At 37.7% G+C, this 20,508-nt stretch overlaps 1 protein-coding gene across 1 annotated transcript in view; it reads right to left on the bottom strand.

The window, feature by feature from the left end:
- Nucleotides 1–20,508, bottom strand: part of LOC106465849 (probable G-protein coupled receptor 158) — a gene marked incomplete at its 3' end in the record, with an annotated part of 80,134 nt that overhangs the window by 49,920 nt on the left and 9,706 nt on the right. The window contains exon 3 of the mRNA XM_013926090.2: nt 14,044–15,683. Within this exon, the coding sequence (XP_013781544.1) occupies nt 14,044–14,924 (881 nt within the window). The remainder of the gene's footprint in view (nt 1–14,043; nt 15,684–20,508) is intronic.

Genomic DNA, 20,508 nt, shown 5'->3' on the forward strand with positions numbered 1-20,508 from the left:
AGAATAATATCCATAAGTCAGTCTGATGGGAAGCGTTACGTGTTTTATTTAGAATAAGATCCCTAACTCAGTCTGACGGGAAGCGTTACGTGTTTTATGTAGAATAATATCCATAAGTCAGTCTGATGGGAAGCGTTACGTGTTTTATTTAGAATAAGATCCCTAACTCAGTCTGACGGGAAGCGTTACGTGTTTTATGTAGAATAATATCCATAAGTCAGTCTGATGGGAAGCGTTACGTGTTTTATTTAGAATAAGATCCCTAACTCAGTCTGACGGGAAGCGTTACGTGTTTTATGTAGAATAATATCCATAAGTCAGTCTGATGGTAAGCGTTACGTGTCTGATTTTTATTTTTCATGTGCTACGTTAACAATATAGATTACATTAAGAAACTAGCCAATACAGGCTACCTCAAAAAGAGAACTGAACATACTGTATATCTTGTTCAACGAGTGCACGTGACGTCTGCTTCAATGTATTGACGTAGGTGCAAGAAAGAGGCCGCTAAGATGGCCCACTCCTTATCTCTACAAACACAATGAAATTTGAACCGCGCTATCTGATGACTGGTTTAATATCACTTTTACCAAGTCGCTTATTTAATTACACTTTATGGTCAGGTCGTGAGTTATAACTTACAATTAGTTTTTTTCTTTTTTTAATTTCGCGCAAAGCTACACGAGGGCTATCTGCGCTAGCCGTCCCTAATTTAGTAGTGAAAGACTGGAGGGAAGCAGCTAGTCGTCGTCACCTACCACCAAATCTTGGGCTACTCTTTTACTAACAAATAGTGGGATTGATCGTCACATTATAACGCTCCCACGGTTGAAAGAGCGGGCATGTTTGGTGGGACGGGGATTCGAACCCGTGACCCAATTTTCGTGAATAGTATATTTTACACTCGATCTTATGACTCCGTTTCTTGCTAGGACTGCTTTTGGAATTAAAAAATAATAATGATGTTTTATGGCATGTTGCAAGTTGGTTTCTCACACAAGTGTAACCTAATATCAAACGATGATCTTATGAACTTCTCTCTTATATTATTACAATTATTTTCAGAATTTTCGCGCAAAACTACATAAGAATATATTTGTATACCCGACTCTAATTTTGAACTGATATATTAGAAAGAAGGCAATCGTCAGCAACATCCACCGCTAAATCTTGGGCTAATCTTGTCTGACAGAACAGCAGAACATGATTCCCGCTCATAGAAGGTACTCACGATCCCAAAGCGTGGAACAAGATTTTGCTCTAACGGGACGCAAAGCACGAACCTTCGGATTAACAGTCTGGGCGCGTTAACCACTAGGCCACGCCCAGCCCGATTTCTTTGTGAACTTACGATACAAATTAAATAACCACCCGTCTCAATTATAAATCAATTTCTTGTAAACAGTTATTATTGTGCCATTGTCCATTCTGAACAGTCATTGCTGTGTCACTGTCCCTTTTGAATAGCCATTACTGTGCCATTGTCCCTGATGTTGACTTTATCAAACTATGAACAGATGTAGCGGAATTTTCCAAACCCCAGAAAAGTTCATGTTAAACGTACCGTTTTACATGTCGCAGTCCTTCAAGCAAGATTGACACGTGCTAGATCCATACGGCCTAACAGACTACTACTAATCGTCATAAAGTTGTCTTAAACGTAATGATTAGAGACTCGTATAACAGACTCCACAGTACAGCATCTGGCGACTCCATCGAATCCTTCTGACGGCAAATGAACAGTAGGCTTACGATGCATTAGATTTACCCTATATCTATAATATTTTCGTGCTATTAGCTGCATGAGAAGGGTTAAAAAGAGTATTTAAGTCCACATTGGTTATTCTGTCGGTACGAAATATTTCAGTCAATATGGTTTAGTTCTTAACTAGTTAATTTCTTTAACAATCGATTATTTTAAATATATTTTATTTCTACGAATTTGTATTCAGTTTTTTTTTCTTCTCTCTCTCTCTCAAGACTGATGAATATACCTTTTACTATTTTCAGTTTTCCTTCGATAACATTACTGTATTTAATGAACCACGTGACTTTTACCGCATATACTAAAAGCAATATAACGTAGGATTAACATAACTCACATATAGCATTAGTTACACCTACCACATGTAACTAAAGTACTACCACACAGTTATAATTAGTTACACTTACCACATGTAACTAAAATACTACCACAGAGAGATATAGTTACACCTACCACATGTAACTAAAGTACTACCACAGAGTTACAAGTAGTTACACCTACCACATGTAACTAAAGTACTACCACACAGTTATAATTAGTTACACTTACCACATGTAACTAAAATACTATCACAGAGAGTTACAAGTAGTTACACCTACCACATGTAACTAAAGTGCTACCACAGAGTTACAAGTAGTTACACCTACCACAGGTAACTAAAATACTACCACAGACAGTTATAATTACTCACACCTATCACATGTAACTAAAATACTACCACAGAGAGTTACAAGTAGTTACACCTACCACATGTAACTGAAGTACTACCACAGAGAGTTATAATTAGTTACACCTACCACATGTAACTAAAAAACTACCACAAATAATAATACTTTGTCACACCTACCACATGTAACTAAAGAACTATCACAGAGAATTATAATTAGCCACACCTACCACGTGTGACTAAAGTACTACCACAGAGAGTTATAATTAGTTAAATTTACCATATGTAACTAAATTAATATGTCATAGAGTTATCATGTTTCTGTTCTAATACTTTATCAAGTGATTTATATAAATAAACACCTGTCCCACACTCTCTCCTCTGATCATAAATGCTTCTCCCTACCCCTCACCCATATTCATCTGTTCCTGAAGAAGCGCTCGAGCTTTTGGGTTTATTTCAATACCTTTAATATCTTTGTTTACCGTCTGTGATACTATTGTTCATAATGGTACAAATATCTCACTTATTTTATCTTGTTTATAAATGTTACCCCCACCCCCTCTACTCAAACATTATATAGTTTCATTCTGAAGAGTATCTGATGATGCAAAACCGGTATGAAGTGAAAATTAATTTATATTTTGTTATTTATTGGGTTATTTTCACATGCTTATGTGGGGGGGGGGGGGGGAGATAATGCGAAAAGTATTAGGAATGTATGGAAATATAAACGGGGAATTACACCACGAAGTAAAAAACGCCACCCAATAAAAAGTTTTTACTTTGGTAATATTACTCTGCTTATTTCTCAGTTACACACACATATTTATATATATTCTCGAATATAGCTATTATTATACATGCTTGTTTGTTTGTTTCGGCTATATAAATTTTGAACTAATAGACAGACTGCAGCCACTAGACGGGAGGGGACAGCAGTCATCGCCAACCCCTGGACTATTTTTGCTTGACCGAATATAGGGATTTGACCACTATTCTTCTCACACACACACACCGATGGCACCAATTTTCTAATCGCGTTTTTGCGGCAACAGAATACGGAGCATGGAACCCTACCTACAAGTCACGTGCAACCCCATAAATATATATATATATAAATATATTTTCCTCCTGAGTCATAACACGCCAACGTGTTTGGCCTCCCAATGGCTCAGCAGTAAGTCTGAACGCTTGTAACACTAAAATCTGGGTTTCGATATCCGTGGTGGGCACAGCACTTGTTAATAAAATTTAATTCAATCTTTCCTCTTAAAATGATCGTTTTTTTTGTTGTTTTTTTACATTTATCACATCACGACCCCTGTATTAATTCTGTCCTTTTTTTTTTTTTGCTAAATTGTATAAATTTCGAGTAAATCTATTACCAAAAGCTATTTATTTCAAATGCTATCATTCTATTAAATCTACCATTCTTGAACGTTTTATATCTGACTTCAACCATCACGCAGTCTTAGAAGGGCAGAAGACAGAACATCACCAACTGGGTACGATGTTACCAAACATCGAGACTGATAAGTAGGAGACGCCACGTGTTGTAAGAACTAGTCCTAGTGCTAATGATATATGGAGTTGTATATTTAATTGTGAAGAACCCTATAAAACGACCAGGTATAACTTTTCACGCTATAATCAAAGCCCACCTTAAAATAAAACTAAGCCTACAAGAGTGAATGCAGCCATTACAAAACCACGAAACTGTAATATTATTCTCGGGGCTGGTTGTTTGGTCTGATTTACGACTGTATATAGATTTTATGATACATCTCAGAACGTACATGACCATCTTTTCCCCTCCTTTTATGCGACCAATGCGGGATTTTATGAACACAAATCGTTTTCCGTTCTTCCACTGCTCCACCTTTTCTATACAACCAAACGGAATTATATATAAGACGGGGAAATCTGTAGATTTATTTATTTTGTGGGGTTACAAGCGGGTTGGATTCCATGATTAGCTGCGAAGCTATGAAAACGTCCAGTTTTACCCTCCTCGATCAAGCAGACAGTCTTCCCCGCAGGAAGAGCACCCTTTAAACCTACCTCGACGATATCGTCCGTTATCATCGACGGGATCCCGAACGATATCTCCCTTAACCGGATCAACACCTTTCTGTGGAAGCACAAGCCAAACGCCGCTATTGATCCTACCAAGACAAGAATCCTGCTAAGGGGAGGAATTTTTATTCAACCCCTCACCCATGAAGACCTAACCTAACTATGTTCCCCGTGGAACTCAACTCTTCCAGTTATTCGTAATCCTCCCAGAACTAATTCATATATCTTCTCTATATTTCTTATCTGAAGATATTCACTCCGTCCACGCAGTACATCATATTAACTCTAGAACCACTGGTCAACCAAACCACTATGTCAAGACTGTAACACGAGTCAGTAAACCACAGGAACACCCACCGCCATCATTCAAGCTGCATCTGCCAAGAAACATCCACAACAACAAAAAAGCAGCCTGAACCCACAGATAAGTTCACCCAGATCCCACCTCCCAAGAAGAATACAATGAAGATTCAATCCACAGAGATTCAAGTATCACCAAATCACGCTCCAACATCCGCTGACACCTTCGAAACGTCGAACCATGACTCCCAGACAGAAGAACAGCCCATCGACGACTTTCACAGATTATTTCGCTCATCATCCAGACAACCCTGTGAATGCATGACTGGTACCGAGTTCGACCAACATTTCCTGTTCCCTTCCGTAACTGACAGTACAAAGCTTCAAATGGTTTGGGTTTTAGTGGAACGCTCCTGAAGAAGCTGTAAAGCGAAACGTGGAGTGTCGAATTAAAAGAAAAATTTTAATTTAGTGTTTTAAGGTCGTTTATTTCTAGTATTAAAAGACTCCTATTTGTAGTTCTATACTTCAAGGAGGCTCCTATTTGTAGCACTATACTTCAGGGAGACTCCTATTTGTAGTTCTATACTTCAGGGAGACTCCTATTTGTAGCACTATACTTCAGGGAGACTACTATTTGTAGCACTATACTTCAGAGAGACTACTATTTGTAGCACTATTCTTCAGGGAGACTACTATTTGTAGCACTATACTTCAGGGAGACTCCTATTTGTAGCACTATATTTCAGGGAGACTACTATTTGTAGCACTATACTTCAGGGAGACTACTATTTGTAGCACTATACTTCAGGGAGACTACTATTTGTAGTTCTATAATACAGCAAGACTCCTGTTTGTAGTTTTATAATACAGCAAGACTCCTGTTTGTACTACTATATTGCAGACAAAGTCCTAAGTTTAGTTCAGTATTGCGGAGAAATATTTGGTATAGTTCTTTATTGCAGCGAAACACATTTACAAACCTGTATATTAAAGGGACACTGTATAGTTGTATATTGTCGGGACACTGTATAGTTGTATATTGTCGGGACACTGTACAGTTGTATATTAAAAGAACACTCTGTACACTTGTATATTGAAGGGACACTCTGTATAGTTCTATATTGAAGGGACACTGTATAGTTCTATATTAAAGGAAAATACATTTCTTATCAAAACAAACTTGTGATTTAGACAGTACATCACTACGAAGAGCACATCCTAGTTTAAACAAACTTGTGATTTAGACAGTACATCACTACGAAGAGCACATCCTAGTTAAACAAACTTGTGATTTAGACATTACGTCACTACGAAGAGCACATCCTAGTTTAAACAAACTTGTGATTTAGACATTACATCACTACGAAGAGCACATCCTAGTTAAACAAACTTGTGATTTAGACATTACATCACTACGAAGAGCACATCCTAGTTAAACAAACTTGTGATTTAGACAGCGTCATAAAGGAAGACAATTCTAGTATCTTAAACTATCGATTTTATTTGGTTTTACTTATATATCTATCTTATACAAATAACACACGAGTCTGATCATCTGATTGGTCGTGATACACACGAATTAGAACCAAGTTATATCACTTGGTGAGTTTGTTTGTGATTAAGCCTAAAGCTGCAAAATGGGCTATCTGTGATCTGCTCACAGTAGATATCACAACCGATTGTTAGATTTACAAGTTCCCACACATACCGTTGAACCGAAATTCCCACACTTACCACTGAGCCACCAGGGGGCAGGCTCGGTGAGATTGGTTTTAAGAAGTTGATTGTTAGAAAAGTTTTGCTGCAAAATAAAAATGCGCTATAAATGGATTCCTTGTTTTATCTTAAAGGGAAAAAAAAACTTATTTGGTGATTAAATTTTAAATAATAATAACATCATTTCGGTGAAATAAAATTATAACATATTTATACAGCTAAAAAAAAAATGTTTAAATAAACCTTTCAGTCATTAAGGCTTCATTAGGTTTAAATGCCAATATTGGAAAACAGGCGAGCGCGCACACACATACTACCGAAAGTAGACTTAGAGAAGAAATTCCTTTATCTAAGCTACAATCTTTAAACTCTCCAACTAAGGTTCACTTTAAAAAAAATAAAATTCACGAGAAGTAAATGAAGTCAGTGAAAATGCGTTTGTTGGATACCGTTTTTTTTTCTCTTTGATGTATTCAACATTATCTACAAAACTAAAAACGCCTCCATAAACCGCACTGTGTTACAAATGGACAATCTAAATGTGTTTCAAACAATACAAAAAAATAAAATAATAAACTATGAAAAGAACGGGAATTATTTATTTTGCAAAGAAAATCTAGATGTCTCTAGAAAATAGCAGAAGCACAATATAAACTGTTTGGCCTAAAAAACAAAACCTCTCAGTGAACCTTTTTATCCAAATTATTTGGATGAAAGTGAAAACAACAAGAAAAGATGATCATTAAGTGGTCTCTTTTTTGAAGTTTAAACAGATGGTTTCTTTTTTTAAACAAACAGACAAATTTTTAAACCATGACAGCTAATCCTTTAGGCTTGTACAATGTAAAATATTTAATTATTTGAGGTACGACTCGAACTATGTTAAAGCAACTTGTAAAAGATTTATTCTTCACTTCTTTTTTATTTTTGTTTATTTTTTTAGCGCAAATCTAGCTACCCATTAGACTAGTTGCTCTCTGTCCACCACTGGGGATCGAAACCCGAATTTTTAGCGTTGCGAGTGGAAGTCTTGGTAATTTCTTAACATCCATGTTTGAGTATAGACAGCCATCTACCGACTGCAAGTAACTGTTATTTTTATTTAATAAGTAAGTCTTATTCCCACATTAAATAACGAAACGTTTCGTTTTAATTATCTCCTCAAAAGCACTTGATTAAGTATCTCGTTTCATTTAAAGTTTTATTTCTTTTGATGCTCTAAAACAGAAAGCCGTTCAAATTTAGGAGTTTATTACTGACTCTTTTTCTACATGCTTTCCATATTTCCGTAAATGTTCGCAATTTTGATGAACTTTAAAATTAAGTAAGTACTACTTATGAAGGTCTACGTTTGTTTGTTTAATGTCTTCCGTTTCGAAAGTTAATTTTATTGTTTTCCACAAGGTACGTAGAGTTTTCTACCGTTTTCATCTTGTTGGTATCCAATACTTTAACCGAAATGTTGCTTAATTTTTGTGCATGTTCAGCTGAAGTACTTTCAATAAAAGATTGCTTTTCTTTAGACCATAAAACATTAAATTTCCAATTTTTTCTGGAAGAATCCATAACACAGTAACAAAATTTTAGCAAATGATTTATCCTTTGTTTCAAATTGTAGTCATTTTTGGGGGGTCTCTCTCTTGATTAGGTGGTATAATATTTCATCAGTATGTCCTTTTGTATGACCTGTTGTTTAGCTCCTGTTTAAAATCTGTATGACTTGTTGTTTAGCTCCTGTTTAGTATCTGTATGACCTGTTGTTTATTGTCTGTATGCCCTGTTGTTTTGTATCTGGATGACCTGTTGTTTAGTATCTGCATGTCTCGTCGTTTAGTATCTGTATGACCTGTTGTTTAGTATCTGCATGTCTCGTCGTTTAGTATCTGTATGACCTGTTGTTTATTGTCTGTATGTCTTGTTGTTTTGTATCTGGATGACCTGTTGTTTAGCATCTGCATGTCTCGTCGTTTAGTATCTGTATGACCTGTTGTTTATTGTCTGTATGACCTGTTGTTTAGTATCTGCATGTCTCGTCGTTTAGTATCTGTATGACCTGTTGTTTATTGTCTGTATGACCTGTTGTTTAGTATCTGTATGTCTCGTCGTTTAGTATCTGTATGACCTGTTGTTTATTGTCTGTATGTCCTGTTGTTTTGTATCTGTATGTCCTGTTGTTTTGTATCTGTATGACCTGTTGTTTAGCTCCTGTTTAGTATTTGTATGTCCTGTTGTTCAGCTGCTGTTTAGTATCTGGATGACCTGTTGTTTATTGTCTGTATGTCCTGTTGTTTTGTATCTGTATGACCTGTTGTTTAGCTCCTGTTTAGTATTTGTATGTCCTGGTGTTTAGCTCCTGTTTAGTATCTGTATGACCTGTTGTTTATTGTCTGTATGACCCGTTGTTTATTGTCTGTATGTCCTGTTGTTTAGTATCCGTATGCCCTGTTGTTTTGTATCTGTATGTCCTGTTGTTTAGTATCTGCATGTTTCGTCGTTTAGTATCTGTATGATCTGGTTTTAAGTTTTGTAATATAACGTGAATATGGATCTATATCTAAGTTTGGTTTTCAGTCTATATAACATAAACCTAAGTGCGATTTTCAGTGCTGTAGTAGGCTCTAATGTTATATGAAACTCAAGCATGACATTACACGTGTTTTGATACGTTACACATTTGTTATTAAGATAAAACAATCTTACCTATAAGAGTTTCTGAATTTCGCGTAAAGTTACACAAGCGCCAATTGTACACAGCCATCGGCGTCCCTAATTTTAAACTAATAGACTAGAGGGAAGGCATCTAGTCAACAGCAAATACCATCGACTCTTGGACTACGCTTATCTGATTAAATAATAGACTAGAGGGAAGGCATCTAGTCAACAGCAAATACCATCGACTCTTGGACTACGCTTATCTGATTAAATAATAGACTAGAGGGAAGGCATCTAGTCAACAGTAAATACCATCGACTCTTGGACTACGCTTATCTGATTAAATAATAGACTAGAGGGAAGGCATCTAGTCAACAGCAAATACCATCGACTCTTGGACTACGCTTATCTGATTAAATAGAGAAAGTTAATCAACTCTATTATAGCGTCCCCCCGGTGGGAAAACGATTTGTCTACAGATTTAAAATGCTTAAATCCGGGAGTCGATTCCCTGCGGTGGGTGGACACAGCAGATAGCTTCACGTGGCTTTGCTATAAAACAGACAAAAGAAACTTTTTTATAGCGCTCCCAAAGCACCAAAATGCGAAGCAAGCTAGCATCAGGCCACGCCCAACCCTCTTAAAAGAAAGTTTTAACACACTGTGCTAACTTCTTCTGAAGGTAATTTTCTACTTTCTGTCCCAAAAATTAGCTAAGATAAAAGATCGCAGATACAATAATTTTCAAAATGAACATTCCAGGGTAAGAAATGTAAAGGATAAAAAAGAAAAAAATGCAGCGTTTATGTTTTACGTGTTAAAAAAAAAGTCATAGAGAACAACCCGAATCTTATTACCAAATGAAGCACGGTGTACTTGAAAATCGAATAAACTAAAAAAGTTCCCAATGCACCACTTCAAAGAAAACCTTTACACATTTCTTTCACGCCATCGAAAACCCGCACGATGAGACAATCAGATGATCTATACAAGTTCCATAACTTCAAGTTTTCATATTCAAATTGGATCCGTTTACTAACTGACTGCGGAACCTAGTCATGCTAATTCTTTCTTTATATATATCTAGAGGTGTTTCAAGATTATACCAACAAAACAAACCACCCAACACGATGCTCTCTTTGTCAGGCTCTTCACATTTGAATGCCGAAGTTATTTTTAACTGAGTTTTTAAAGATATGATTTGAAAAGGCAAAGATCTGTAAGGCTCCAGGGATTCTCCCTACTCGCTGAATATCTTTACTTCATCACCTTATACAACAGATGTTGAAAAAACCACACAAATTACCAGAGAATTGCTCTTAATTCTTGTCCAAAACTCACTAATAAAAATGTCACACTCCACCTTCATTACTGGAAGTGTCGGCGATAATTGGTAAAATATCCTGGACACTGTCACGTTTGGAAGGTGGTCTTATGAGTCGTTGGAGTATCGGGAACCATATCATTATAACGTCATGCATTCACAGCAACCCACGTTTGCATGACATAGGTAAGGACTGGCTACTATGGGTGGATCACTCTGAGTGGAATGCCGAATGCAAAAAGTGTACACACCTTACTTGAAACATGGCGGGGCTGAATGTATGAAAGGAGAAGACCATCTCTTTCAATGCTGACCAACACGTCATACTGTCCATCCTCAGATAGATGTTCTTATGCTACAGCTGCTATACATCTATTGTTAGTGACTGCAGCTATTCTTCAGACAACTATAGAAAATCCATAGCCACGGCAACTGCTTCAATTCTTTTCCACCACAACCTCTTTCGCGCTAACCTTCGCAATCTAGAATCTATTAGGGGGTTTGTTTCAAAAGTTTAGCTCAAAGCTAGACAAAGACGAACTGCGCCAGCCAGCCATGGTTTTGAACTGACAGACTAGAAGGAAGACAGTTAGTCAACAGCACCAACTCTTGGGCTACGATAATCGAACAGTGAGATTTGACAGTTACTCTTATAACGTATCCACGGCCCCAAAGTGCGCAATGCGATTTTACAAATAATGGCAAGAGGATGCGAACCACGAATTCCTGTATTTACAGTCTGGCGCGCTAATCACTAACCAGTAGGTCACGCCCAGCCACTGTTGGTGTGTCTTTATTTGTTTCACCACTTTCAGCATGTATTATGCAAGAGTAAAATCAACTTCTGTGTATTATATGGGGTAAACTGATAGCAGCTGCAGAAAGCGTTGACGATTCTTATATAATCTTCTAAACCTGGCATAGCCTGACGCTCGACTCACAATATGAAGGTCGCGGGTTCGAATCCGCATGCTCGCTCTTTCAGCCGTAAAAGCGTTATAATGTGAGCGAACAATCCCACTATTCGTTGGTAAAAGTGTAGCCCAACAGTTGGCGGTGGGTGATGTTGATTAGCTGCCTTCCCTTTAGTCTATCATTGCTAAATTAGGGACGGCTAGCGCAGATGGCCCTCGTGTAGCTATTCGCCAAATTCAAAACCAACCAAATCAATCAAAATGTAAGAGCTGTCGTCACTTGGTGGTGTTGCTAATTGTTTGTCTTACACAGCGCCATCTAGATTATTAAAGTTCTGGAGACCAGAGATTAACCAAGTAAATTCTGCTTTTAAATTATTCTTGGTTTTATATGTATATACCTCATGCTGTAAAATTAGATAAATCAGTTACAACTGCGGTAGTACCCAACTCTCGCTTAGGCTTGTAAATATTAAATACGTATAGCAAACCAACACTCAGATGCATGACTTTGATACCAAAAATCTCTTGACGAGCTACAGCTGACTCTACTTGACTTGCACATTTGTATGGCAGTAAAATCACTGGGTGGCTACTTCTTGGTGAATAGCTAATTTTGGACCTGAATCTTGACGTGTAACCTTGATGAATGTCACGAAATGCAGTCATGAAGCTCGTGAAGGGATTCTTAAAACATGATGACGAAATAAAACGAATCAAGAGGCTCGTGAAGGGAATCTTAAAACACGATGACGAAATAAAACGAATCAAGAGGCTCGTGAAGGGAATTTTAAAACATGATGACGAAATAAAACGAATCTAGAGGCTCGTAAAGGGAATCTTAAAACATGATGATGAAATAAAACGAATCAAGAGGCTCGTGAAGGGAATCTTAAAACGTGATGATGAAATAAAAAGAAAGTAGATGCAAGATTTACTTACAGAAACATTTACAGGCATTAATGAAGATCCCACTTCTCGTAGCGTCGTGTAGGTTCACGGAGAGGGCAGAAAGGCTGGGAATATTTCCCCAGTACCCACTTCCCACCAGCGGGCCCATGAGAGCGGCAAAAAAATGTGTAAGAAATGTATATTAACCGCGCCTTCAATCACATTGCGAGTAGTTGGGGGGGGGGGGGATAGTAATTTTCCCCCAGTGCCCATGATTGCTCTCGTGACCCTAGCGTCATGTTATTTGCTATTAATACAACAGTATAACTAATAATTACAGTATGGAATTAGGAATCTTAGGTTTGATTAGAATAATAATAACATACTATTGTGAATCACATTAGGGCTCTGTGAATGGTTACTTGAAAACTTAATGTTCTTCAAAACAGCGTTACAAAACAAAATTCTCCAACTGTAATTTTATTTATTTAAAGACGGTTGAGTACGTTTATATTAACCAGCAAGGCATGCAATACCACAGTCAATATCAGAACTTCATTTCAACATTGTTTGGTAGGGTGATGCCTCCAAAAAAAGTTGGGCGCTTTTGGGAAGGGTACTTGATAGCTCTTTCAGATGCAGAATATCCATACACTCAGATAAAAAAAAAGACGTATTCAAATCGGGGACTTAGACTGTCCAAGATGGGGATATTCCTTGTACTTCATGTTATTGGAAAACATATGAATATGGATTAACTTGGGGAACCAGGAACATCCAGAAAGATACCTGCAAAAAAGTCGTACCCTTGGCGTAGTAAGCGAAGAGCGGCGTCATGTAATAGGCGGGAATCCACGAACACAAAGGCCAGTGGTGAAAGTCGCTATGTTCCCATTCAACAGCATACTTCGTAATCAAGAAGGGTCTCCATCCAATCAGCCTTCATATACCTCAAGCAGCTGTAGAATCAAACAAATATTCAACGAAGACAAACCAATTAAATTGACAGATGCAGGACCTATAGATTTCTATACGATTAGATTATTAAAACAGGCTCTGAAAAACCTTTGGCTCTTACACTAGATGGATTATGGGAAACAGACATGGAGGAGTGGCGTACTTTGGGCATGAACCTTTTGCAATAGAAACTACGCTTCAGAGCTACTGTCAAGATCAGCAGTCATTAGAAAGAGCATGATCAGACGTGGCGACATGGACTGTAACAACGTGATGATGCTAAAAAATTGTTTTAATAAAACATAATTAACCTCTTCACTACAGTATTTTTTAAAACTATACAAGAATTGTTACTGCAAAAGACTTAGAGTCCTAATCGCAGATAAATAATAATAATAATTGCTCGAATCCCAAAACATGATATGGGGCAACGTAATTTAACAAAATAGTTCGGTCGGGAAATATCAATCGAAAAGTAGTGTCAGTTATTATTTCAACCTACAATCAGGCCGTCAGAGTATCATGTTCATGGATTTACGAATAAAGCAACGATCGATAGAGTGTGAGTGTATCGACTATAAATGAGGCCTAATTTTCCAACACCAGTATTTTTTGTTTGTTCATAAACATTATTGTTATCAAAATTACTTTATATATTTAAACCATTTCAGATATTTATTTAAGGTATACCAGAGTTATTACAACAGTACATGCTGAAAAAAAAAGTTTCTACGAAAGAAAACAAAATAACATTTTTAAGGATAACGACACTTACTTGAAAATGAGATTATCTTCGTGTCGACCGAAGAAAGGTGTTGAATACGATATCACCCAGGTATTACCACCTCCACAATCGAAGTAGGGAGAAGTCCACAGACCGTCTTTAAGCCTAATCACCAAATCATTGTCACCTCCTAGAAGACCACTATAATACTGAGAAAATTCAGGACCATATTTGTGCAACAGAAAGTGGGTAATATTTTGGTAAGCATGAGTCCAGAACCATTCGTTCCCCACTGATCCTTTCGTGTGGTAGGGTATACTATAACTTTTGGCTAAGTCCTTAGTAACCACGTGACCCTGTTGCCTAAATGCATAGGGGGCAAAGAGATTTGAAGGAGGTCTGTTGGGAGAAAGAAAGGAGCCATTTTGAAAAGCGATCGTGCTTCCTAGTATAACAGGATCACTTTCAACGTTGACTGTGACCAATGAGTAATACAAGGCCTCGTTATACAACACCCCTGTTTCGTTAGATGCCTTCAAGAACAGATTATTCAAAATGTTAGAAACCTTCACAACAGCATGGGCCTGCTTTGCATAAGGTGCGTAGGAATGATCTGATAGTGTGTACTTAAAATGGGTTTCTAGTGAAGTCCTTCTGCAGTCGTGGGACTCGCTCTGGTTCTGCGTCAGTTCTACATAGTGTAACACGGCAGACACGTAATCTTCCTTCTCGAGAAGCCGGCGGACGTCGTCGTGGAAGTGCACTGCGCTTGAATCTTCGTGTTTTGGGCGACTAATTCCATTTCTGTTTGTGCCATGCACTCTCGGTTGAGGTAACGTAGCCACAATGGTTGACTGAAGAGCGGAGTGTAGAATAACTGTGCTTGTTGACAGCAACAGCCAAGAGGTAATAAAGACACCAAGTTGACCCATACAGCTTTAATAAACAATACAACGATTGTATCTAGAATCTGTTACGTGCACGTCACAAGCTGGGGGTTATCATCGTGCTTCAGCATTAGTTTTAAAATCGCGTGCTTCATTACGCTCAAGTGTTCTATCCCCAGAAAGAAAAAATAAAAACAAAGGCATCCCCAGACCTAATGACAAAGAGAATCCTACAATAATCAGGAGTTAACTTTACTTCTGTAAATCACTTCATGGTATGGAACAAAAGTCACAGCCACTACCTTTTAAAGGATTAGGGAAGTATCTTGAGGCATGTACAAGAGGTATCCATGATTCAACAGCCAGCAAAGTACCAGCAAAACAGTCATTTGCTTAAGTAATCTGAGTCAAGGAATGACCAGAAAATGTTTTATGCTAGTAGTTCCAAGTCTTAATTTTTTTATACGTTCGGCCTTGCTTGTTTGCTATCGTAGTAGGACGTTCAGCCTTTCTACGATTTAGTTGCTAGGACTCTATTGTTACACAAGGCCTTGCTCTTTCGTGGTTACTATCGTTTTACTGGTACACGAGGGTTATGTGTTACGCCTTGCTCTTGCTTGGTAGCTATCGTCCTGTTACACAAGGGTTATATGTTAGGCCTTGTTTTTGCTTGTTTGCTGTCGTCCTGGTACACAACGGTTGTACGTTCAGCCTTACTCTTGCTTGGTTGCATTCGTCCTGTTACACAAAGATGTATTAGGCCTTGCTTTTGCTTGGTTGCTATCGTGCTACTGTTACAATTCACTAGAATAAAAAGAAAATCAAAGATCAGAAGCTCACTAATTATTTAGCAACATAATGTCGCAGAAGACAAACAGGTTAACAAAAACCTCATTGTTTCCAATTCATTTCTAGTCTTATTGTCAACGTGGCCAGAATTACTGCTCTAAGTCTAACGTTTGATTGAAAGCATTAATAGCCTTCCTTGTATCCTACTTTGGTGGTTTGACCTTCTGAAACTTTTAACATTCACAGTTTTATTTTATTTCCCTAAAAAGAAGTTGCTTATTAATAATATAATAAATTTCCAGTATGTTCAATGCAATGAGTTATTATTAGTTAATTCTTTCATTATTATGAATGTAAAGTTCCGCCTTTCATATTCCTGTGCCGTTTCGTTTGTATTGTTACGTATCTGCTTGTCTGTTAATTTCTGGTATAAATTCTATCCGAGGAACTTCAGCGATACAAGTCCCTTCTTGATTAACCCAGTTTATTCTTTCTTGATACAAACTTTTAGTACACAGTAATTCCACAGTCAGTACGTTTCTCGTCACTTTAAACTTAACAACTTTTACAATACACGCTATAAATCACAGCGATTCACAATCTCGATAACTTCGCTCTCTATGAGTGCAAAACACACACTTTATGTTCCCCCAATGGCTTTCGCTGCCAGGCTTATATAGTAAAGAAGAGGGCATCTCAAACAAGCTCGGGCTTCCCCGATAATTCGAGAAACTTCACGCAAGCTACCAGAGTCACGTGACTTCCGCTGTCATAACAGTATGTTTACTTTTGAGTGTAAAGTTACACAGTGAACTACCTGGTATGTGCCCACAACGGGAATCGAACACCTAATTTTTGCGATATAAGCCCTCAAGATGTTTTGCAGGTTGTAATTTGTCTATATTTTCCAAACTTACCAATTAATGCTGCAAAAGTTTTCCGAGTACAGTGTGTAAGCAAACTTGTTTCGAACTAAAAGTTATCTGTATATTTAGATTGCTTGTAGTCAAGCACAAAGCTATACAAAGAGCTAGCTGTGCCTAGCCCACCGCGGGTATCAAAACCCGATTTTTTCGCGCATAAGACCACGGACTTACCACTGTGTCGTCCCCGGTGAGACAGCGGTAAGTCTATGGACTTACAACGCTAATATCCGGGTTTCGATTCCTCACGATGGACACAACAGATAGCACAATATGGTTTTGTATAAAATAAATAAAATAATACCGCTGTGTCACGGGGGGAGGGAAGAACTATAATATACGTATATATGTAGACAACACCTCTTAAGTTCAGAAAACGTTTTTCTAAGTCCTTATACTGAAGATCTCTTACGTTTTATAGTTTTTTCTACGTTCAATAATTTATTCTTCATTATTTTTCATTAAGTAATCGTTATCATTTTTCGGGGCCGTCATATTATTTAAAGTTGGTAAAAATCTTACAACTCTTTCTGTAATGGTTTGGTTTGCTCTTCATGTCAGGGCTACTAAGTCTACCTGTCGCCGTCCTTAATTATAAACTACTGACTAGAGGGAAGGTAAACAGCTGAAGGCACCCACCGCCAGCTCTTAAGCTACACTTTACCAACGAATAGGGGGATTGACCATCACATTATAACTCCACGGCTGAAAGGGTAAGCACGTACGGTGACGGTTTTCGGTCACCTGCAGATTTCGAGGCGGGCGCCCTAACCACCACGACATGCCAGTCCACTCTTTACATAAGTCCAAGCAATTTTTCACTCTTAGGATTTAGGTATATCTGTCTGTTATGTTGAACTACTGACCACAGTGACTGTAGCCAGTAAGAAGCACCCGCCTCCACAAGGACGATGGGGTTTGATTTTCACTTTTATAATATGTCGACAACTGAAAGTCCAAAACGTATTCAGTGGTATCACGTCTCGAATCTAAGACTTTTCAATTTGCATAATGACACGCTAATCACAGGCCATGACTATCATCCCTTTTTGGTTCTAATGACTTTAGAACATCTGTATAAACGAGCAGGTCCGCCGACGGGGAGAGGGGAGGGGAAGAGAAGAGAAGAGGACCGGGCGAATGAAACCTGGTTTTTACGCAAATAGAGTGAGCTAAAAACGGATGCTGCTAGGATTTTGTCTGGTTTATGAGCTCGTTGTTCTCCTAATTTAGGATCTTCTTTTAAATAAGTTCTTAAAATGTTAAAAAGAGAGAGAGAGAGAGAGGAAAGGGGGGGGGCGTGCTGACTCTCGACGTTCCTGTAAACGAGTTTGTTTTAGTTGTTTACGTACGTTTGATCGTACTTTTCAACTGTACAGAACTTTCTACACTCGAGTTTATACTGTTGGGCTTATAATCGATGTGAACATGATACCACATAATTCTGATGTTGCTCAGAAACTTTTGTCATGAAATTCTGTAAACGTTTATGACTTCTGGAACAGATAAACAAATGTCAGATCTCAGTTTCAAGTCGTCATCCTTGCTATCCAACACTAAATATTTGTGGTTATTACAGAGATTTTTTTTTACAAACACAACAACCAACAACAAATCACAGCATCATCACCCTATTAACACGCCGCTTAAAAAATGGATAGGAGAAGCCCTGTTAAAAAGATGCGATCGAAGGGCATCATATTGTTTGCTATCTCTTGTTACTATGGTATCCACTTCAGGCTACGTAACTACAACAGAGAACTCATAGCTAGAGTATTCACCGATTACAAGTTTCCATGAATAATATAACCAACTGTTTTCAAAACAAACAAACAAGCTAAAAAAAACTGTTTTACAGGCTTAACATTCAGCTGCTATTTCATTTCAGTAAATTACAAGATTCTGGCTATTCGGTTTTAGATGTTCAAAAAAGTAATGGTTCAGACAAAAAATTTTCTAGACTGAAGCTAATTAGTTACACACAGTTTGATGTTAACATTTTTCCTGTAATGGATTGTTATCAAATATCGAAAAACCAAACAAAAAGCGCCCGCACATACATTTTGACTTAACATTTTCTGTCCATTTGATACAGAAAAATACTGCCACATTTTATGTTTCATATTTCTTCCATACGTATAAGCACGTGTAATGGAATCTCGTGATAAATAACGTCTGACAATTATAACGGCCACGTGAGAGTTTTTGAGATCTCATACTTTACCCTGAAGTAAACGAATCTGTCAAAAATATGACAGAACGAAAATACTTTTGAAATAAAAATACCTTAGGTTTTTATTACGAGATTCCCGAGGGTCTCAGCTTGGTTCTTTTTTTTCTTTTTACACCGTTTCGTTAATGCAGTAAATGCTGATGAGATCGTACACGCGCTTTACATAAAGGTTTAAAGTTAGGCCTATCATGCTGTACAATTTGCGATTCGAGACTTTGATTTATGACAATTAACTACGACGCGTATATAAACTCTCGCTCTCGGGTTTCCTTGTTGTTTATTTCAAACCACAAAGATTTATACTCGAAAAATCGTTATAGTAATCTGGTGAAGAGACACGAGCAATCATCAGACTGAAAAAAATATTCTTTAGCAATCCGACACTATAATTAATGTACCCTGATCTCAGACTCATTGATCCTCCACTGATTCGTTTGTTTTGTTTTACTTTTATATTTTTTTATGAAAAATAGAAGATTTGTTTGTTTGAGAATTTTCGCGCAAACTTACATAAAGGACTACAGTTCTTACCCTAACTCTTGGGCTACTTTTATCTTAATGAATATTGGGGTTTAACCGTCATTCTTATAAGAAATTCACTGTCCCAAAGTGCGGAGCGCGTTCTTGCGGTAATCGGCCGCCTACCATTAGCCCTCGGATTCACAGTCCGTGCACACTAATTAACTATTAAGCCACGCTTAGCCCACAAATAACAGTCGAGCTACTTCACACCGTAAGAGTTGTCGTTCATATAATTTGTTAATATAATTAAATAGTGTATCAACCACTACTGTGTTTGTTGTATCATAGCTGGGCTGATGAGCCGTATCGGCATCGGATGTGGCAGATATAGTGTGATTGACACATTGTTATACATTTTTCTTTACTTTCATCCATAAATGCCCCCAGTGGCTCAGCAGAAAGTCTGAGAGCTCGCACCGTCAAAAACGGGGCTTCGATACTCGCAGTGAGCGCAGCACAGATAGTCCATTGTGTTTAACAAATAACAAAATCATTCATAAGTTCTTACGATGAGCCCTGGCATTGCGCGAAAGGCCTTGTCGGCACTGGAAATACCAGAAATAGTGTGGCTGACGTTCTTCTTTATTTTCACTCAGAAGTTTTAGAATTTCTTTACTACGTAGTTAATCCTTATATTACGTATTATCCGTTAAGCGCCATCTCGATTTCTAATTTATAAATAAATATATAATATCAGTGTAGATAAATAATAATTGTATGCCCGATACTCTCTATGGCCGTACACGATACTCTCTAATTCAAACTATTCCAATAAAACCAGAAGTTCTTGTACCAAACGTTCAGAGACAGTGAACAAGAGTACAAAAAAAATCAAACCAGAAAAGTTATAGAGGTCAAAAAGGACCTAAAATGACCACTATATTTCAAGAAAAATATTGCATAAACGAAACCGGTATACAAGTTAGCTTATGATAATAGATGGAGCTGTTTATTTGCTTATAGTTAAGCACAAAGCTACAGAATGGGCTATCTGTGCTCTGCCCACCACGGGTATAGAAACCCAGTTTTTAGCGTTGTAATTCCGCAGACATACCGCTGTGCCACTAGGGGCATATGTTTTTTGTTAGTTTTTTGAATTTTGCGCAAAGCTACACGAGGGCTATCTGCGCTAGCCGGCCCTAATTTAGCAGTGTAAGACTAG

The sequence above is a fragment of the Limulus polyphemus genome, unplaced genomic scaffold (assembly GCF_000517525.1).
Source record: "Limulus polyphemus unplaced genomic scaffold, Limulus_polyphemus-2.1.2 Scaffold2072, whole genome shotgun sequence".
Lineage (NCBI taxonomy): Eukaryota > Metazoa > Arthropoda > Merostomata > Xiphosura > Limulidae > Limulus > Limulus polyphemus.